General features: G+C 38.2%; 1 protein-coding gene across 1 annotated transcript; it reads left to right on the forward strand.

Moving 5' to 3' along the window:
- The first annotated feature begins 2,300 nt into the window (after positions 1-2,300).
- LOC112419398 (uncharacterized) lies at positions 2,301-5,758 on the forward strand. The gene is made up of 3 exons (XM_024777043.1): positions 2,301-2,944; positions 3,055-3,365; positions 3,453-5,758. The coding sequence occupies exons 1-3, from the start codon at positions 2,301-2,303 to the stop codon at positions 5,756-5,758; spliced, it is 3,261 nt and encodes a 1,086-aa protein (XP_024632811.1).
- The last annotated feature ends 242 nt before the right edge of the window (positions 5,759-6,000 follow it).

The following is a 6,000-nucleotide window of genomic DNA, read 5'->3' on the forward strand; positions in this document are numbered from 1 at the left end:
AAGCAACCTCCCTTCTCTGACGCTCGGTTAACTTTTCCAATCTGTGAACATTTTAGAAATGTTGGACCTATTGCCCAATGCTCTAATAAGCGAGGCCAGATGTTAACTCCTATCCACCCAGGTACCCATTCAGGATCTCTAGCATGCTTTGCTCTTATTGTTGACATCATATCTTGGAAACGGTGTTGAGCTGGATAATGAAAATTCTTCTTAACCTGAGCATCATGGCGAGACTCCCAAACACATTTTGTCTGCACCAAATATATTATCAAAATCAACTTTATATTTTTATAAACTCGCCTTTACCTCTCACAAAATTGATTACTGTAAATTAGAACTTATATGTTTAACCAAGTGGCATTAGTAACTTCAAATGCATTAGTAACTTCAAAATGTTTAACCAACATTTTCATATGCATTAGTAACTTGACCCTAAATCAGAACTTATATGTATTTATTTCAAGTTACCTGAAACCATTCAAAAATCAACTTCTTATCAACAGCGTTGTAAGTTTTCCAAAACTGCTTGAAGTTGGTTTGTATTGCCAACCTAATAAATTTGGCTACGACTGCATTGGGCTCCAACCTTAATAAATATTTGAAATATATGAATTAAATTGTTAATTTCAAAAATTAATATAAGTTAAGTCAAAATATAAATAGAAAATTAATTTGTTAATACTTACCCTCGAACGACAGGGAAGATAATAAATTGGTTACAAATTGGATGTCTTTTATGATGCTCAATATATTGCTCGTCCTCCTCCTCCTCCTCTTGGAATTCCTCCTCATCCTCTTGTTGTTGTTCCTCATCTTGCTCATGTTGTTGATCATGTTGTTGCTCCTGGTTCAAAATTGTGGGTACTGGCATGAAGACTTCGGCAGATGGTTGTGAAGACAATAGATTCATGAATTCTCCTGGTGTATTTGAACGTGGTCCAGGAATAAATGGACGTTGTCCAAAATTTGGGAAGTGTAAATGGACAGCTGAAGTAGTGGGTGGAGTACGTGAAGCGAATAATGGTTGAGTGTGTGTCGGGAATGATGGATATTGTGTAGGGACATGTGAACGATAATTTGGGGAGTTGGAATGGACAGTTGAAGTACTCGGTGTAGGGAATGGAGTAGTGATGTATATGGGTGGAGTAGGTGAAAGGCCTAATGGTTGAGTGAGTGTCGTGAGTGATGGATTTTGTGTAGGGACATGTGAACGATAATTTGGGGAGTGGGAATTGACAGCTGAAGTACTCGGTGTAGGGAATGGAGTAGAGATGTATATGGGCACAATGGTTGTCTAGGGTATGATGGATGTGTCTGCGCAGGTAGTGGAGGCAGTGGATATCTAGGAAATGGTGCACAGTAAGTTGGTGGAGTCTGTACTGTTGAAGAACCAGGGTCATTTTGAGTCGGCATCGGAATAAACTGTAATGACGGGTCTGTCTCCACTATCTGTTCAACGAATTCCGTCCTCCTCTTTTTAGTACCCTTTTTGTTTTTACCTTCTTTTGGTTGCACGGCTAAATAGATTTTGGAAGATCCCTTGCCTGCATAGTCATAAACCCTTTTCATTAACCTTTACCTCATAAAATTAGACTCGAACCAAAATATTCTCACAACATGAAATAAATTAGCCTTATATTAAGCTTCAATTTTAGTAGTACAGTACCCAAAACTGATCCCATTTGGTACCAAGTACTAACCCTTGATTAGTTTTAACCCTTATATTAAGCTTTCAAATGTCAACAAGTTTCTGATATTGATAAGCAGGGTAATGAAGATTTATCTTTTAAGGAAACTTTATCTCTTGTTCAGGGTAGCATTGATAGGATAATGATTCCCTCAAGGGCTACTTCTGACTCAACTGGTTTGGCTTTAGAACCTGTTGCAGTTTTTACTGAGCAACCTATCTTGCAGCCTGTTATCACAACATCTGAGTTTTTGGGGCAAGATAAAAGTCAAGTGGTTTTCAAAAACAGCAAAATTAATAATTCTGCTGCTTGTGTTTTGGATGGTAAAGTCTTAACTAAATTCTGGAGTAATGAAGACACTGATAGCACTCTTGATCCTGAAACTGATAATGAATACCACAAGACTCAATTCCCAGATGTTGCAAAATACTTGAGCTTGCCTACAGATCAGATACAAAAAAGCAAAAGAGGTAGACCAAAAAAGCAGAAAAATCCAGGTGTTTCAATTGATACTCCACCACAACATAAGCAATCTCCTAGACAGAATATGGAGATTACCATCACCAGATCACATGTTGGCAGCAAGAAGAAAAATCATAACAAATCAACACAATGAAGTGGATTTTCTGGAACATTAGAGGAGTTGGTAATCTTGACACCCAAATACATTTGTTTCATATGCTCAAAAAACATAAACCTGATATTCTTTTCTTAGCTGAACCTTTGATTTCCTTTAATTCCATTCCTTCATGGTATTGGAATAAACTCAACCTTCATCATCATGCCATTAACATTAGCAAAAAAACTCCTACACTTTGGTGTCTCTGGAACAATAAATACACTATAACTATTTTACTCAATAAGGCTCAATGTATAGCCTTCACTTATGTTGATGAAGGGACCCCCACCTTTATAGCAGCAATTTATGCCTCCACCCTTTATATCAATAGAAGAGAATTATGGTTTGACCTCTCATACTTATTGAATGAACACACTGGACCATGGTTATTCTTTGGAGACTTCAATTCTATATTGGGGGCCCATGAAAAGCTTGGTGGAAGAATCCCTCTGCAAATTGCATGCAATGAGTTCTTGCAATGGACAAGTTTACGCTCTCTTATTCATCTGGATACCTCTAGAGCCAAATACACATGGGTTAACAAAAGAGAAGGTGGAGCTTTCATAGCACAAAGGCTTGACAGGGCTATATGCAATGAGAAATGGATTACTGGGCTATTACTTGCTGCAACACTCTTGTTAGAACCTGTTCTGACCATTTCCCTCTTCTTCTGACTATACACAAGCACCCTCTCATTAATATAATTCCTAGATTCAAGTTTTTTAAATCTTGGACACCTTTTGATAGCTGTGAAATATTGGTCTCCACTCACTGGTCTGTAAATGTTCAGGGAAGCCCTATGCATGTTTTACATTACAAGTTAAAGACTCTGAAGCCTAAACTGAAGATTTGGAATAGGGCGGTGGTGGGTGATCTTCATCAGCAGGTTCACAGGGCTCATCAACACCTTAGTGATGCTCAGCTGGCTATTGATCATCTAGGTTTCAGTGTGGAAAGATCTAATGAGGAGCTTTCTTGCATCACAAACTACAACCAGGCTCTTCAAAGGCTAAACAATTTTTGGCAAGACAAGCACAAACAGGCCAGATTCCTTGAAGGTGATAGAAATTCTGCTTTTTTCCATAGATCCTGCAAGATCAGAGATGCCCATAATTATATTGGTCTGCTGTAACATGGTGATGAAGTTTACACTAGTATTGAAGACATAGAAACCCATGTTTTGAGCTATTTTACAAATAATTTCTCCTCCACTCAGGAATATACTGTCAATGATCTGCCTGATAGATATATTCCCCATTGTGTAACTTCAGAGGACAATAACATGTTAACTGCTCTTCCCTCAGCTGATGAAGTGAAACATGCTGTTTTTGATTTAAGTGCAGATGCTGCTCCTGGACCTGATGGGTACAATGGTCATTTTTACCAGCATTTCTGGCATATAATTGGCAAGGATGTGGTGTTGTCCACTCAACATTTCTTTCAACATAACTATATAATGCCCAATCTCAATTCAAACTTGTTGATACTCATACCTAAAATCCCTGGTGCAGATAACTTAGAGAATTTTAGGCCTATAGCTCTAGCTAATTTTCAATTCAAGATTCTTACAAGAATTCTTGCTGATAGGCTGGGTTTGATAGCTTCCAAAATTATTTCCCCTCATCAAAGGGGATTCATACTTGGAAGACACATACATGAGTGCATTCTGACTGCTTCAGAAGTTGTGAATTTGTTACATAAAAAAACTTATGGAGGCAATATTTCCCTAAAAATTGATGTAAAGAAGGCCTTTGATACTGTAAACTGGAAGTTTCTCTTACATGTTCTTCACTGCTTTGGTTTTAGTCAACTTTTCTGTGATTGGATTATTACTATTCTCAATTTTGCCAAAATCTCCATCAATATTAATGGGAAAGCTATTGGTTTCTTTAACTGCACAAGAGGAGTGAGACAGGGGGACCCCCTCTCACCAATTTTATTTTGTATAGCTAAGGAAGTCCTAAGCAGGGGTCTTGAAGCTCTTGTGGTTTATGGAAAGATTACTCAGATGAATGCTACTAAATCTCTCTTCATTCCCAGTCATTGTCTCTACGCAGATGACATACTTGTTTTTTGCAAAGGAACTCTAAGTAACATATGGCATATCAAGCAGCTCTTTCCTCTTTATGGTCAGTATTCTAGGCAATTGATAAATTCTTCAAAAAGTAAATTTTACATTGGGGGCACATCTCTATCCAGAGCTCATGTAATAGCTTCCATCACTAGATTCAAACAGGGAACTTTACCTTTTACTTATTTGGGAATTCTCCTATTTAAGGGTAAACCTAAAGCTCTCCATCTTAAACCAATTGTGGATAGAATTAAGCATAAACTCAGTACTTGGAAAGGGAAGCTTCTGACAATAATGGGCAGAGTGCAGCTCATCAATGCAGTCATAAGCAGTATGTTGACATATTCCTTCCATGTTTATCCTTGGCCCTCTAGTTTACTCATTGAGGTGGCCAAATGCATGAGAAACTTCCTTTGGAGTGGTAGTATTGATCAAAAAAAGATCTGCACTGTGGCTTGGGCAACAATTTGTAAACCTAGAGAGGAAGAAGGTCTTTCTATCAGAGATCCTGTTAAAACAAATAAAGCAGTCATGCTTTTGCTGACTTGGAAATTGTTGACATCCAATGAACAATGGGCTATTATCTGCAGGCATAGATTTCTAAAGAATGGTTTACCCAAATCCCATTATATTGCTTCATCTATCTGGCCTGGCATTAAACAAAACTTTCATATGGTGCTGGATCACTCCACTTGGTCAGTGGGTAATGGTAAAGACATACACTTTTGGACTGACAAATGGTTAGATAAAACAATTGTTATGCAATGGAACATTCCCACATCTCTACATTCTAAGCTCACAATGAAGGTTGCTGATTGTATTGTGGAAGGAAATTGGTGTCTTCCTGAGTACATCATTCAAAGGGATGCTCCCTTAACCATGAAAATTAAGACACTCACCCTGCCTTCTGATGATATTATTGATCAGCTTTGTTGGAATTCTGCAGTTGATGGAAACCTCACCAGCAAGATTGCTTACAATACTTTTCTTGGTAACAGCCCCAAGGTTCTATGGACAAAGCTCCTTTGGAATTCTTACATCCCTCCTTCTAGATCTTTCATTACATGGAGGCTTTTACAAAACAAGATCCCAACTGATGAAAACCTCAGAAAGAGAGGTTGTATAATTGTGTTTATATGTGTTTTTTGCTGGCAAAAGGCAGAATCTGCACATCATATTTTCTTTGATTGTACTGTCACACATAGACTTTGGGAATGGCTTGAAAAGGGTACTGAACAGAAACTAGACTGCACTAATTGCTCTCAACTGATCCTAGGCAGGGTGGGTGTTGGAATCAAGCTGGTTCAGCATGTTCTAAATTCTGCTATAATTCATACTATTTGGGCCATTTGGATTGAAAGGAACCAAAGGGGATTCTAATATGTTGGACTACAAAGTTGCCAAGCTTTTCAACATTCCTTTCAAAATTCAGAGATTCTCACCAACTAGAGAGGTGGTTTGGTGCCCTCCCTCAAGTGGCAGAGTGAAATTCAACTGTGACGGCTCTTCAGTTGGGGGACAACCTTGTGGATCCATTGGCATTGTAATCAGAGATGAAAGCTATCAATTTCTTGGTGCAATCTCAAGCAACATTGGACATGCAACTCCACTAGAAGCTGAAT

The sequence above is a fragment of the Medicago truncatula genome, chromosome 2 (genome assembly GCF_003473485.1).
Source record: "Medicago truncatula cultivar Jemalong A17 chromosome 2, MtrunA17r5.0-ANR, whole genome shotgun sequence".
Classification (NCBI taxonomy): domain Eukaryota; kingdom Viridiplantae; phylum Streptophyta; class Magnoliopsida; order Fabales; family Fabaceae; genus Medicago; species Medicago truncatula.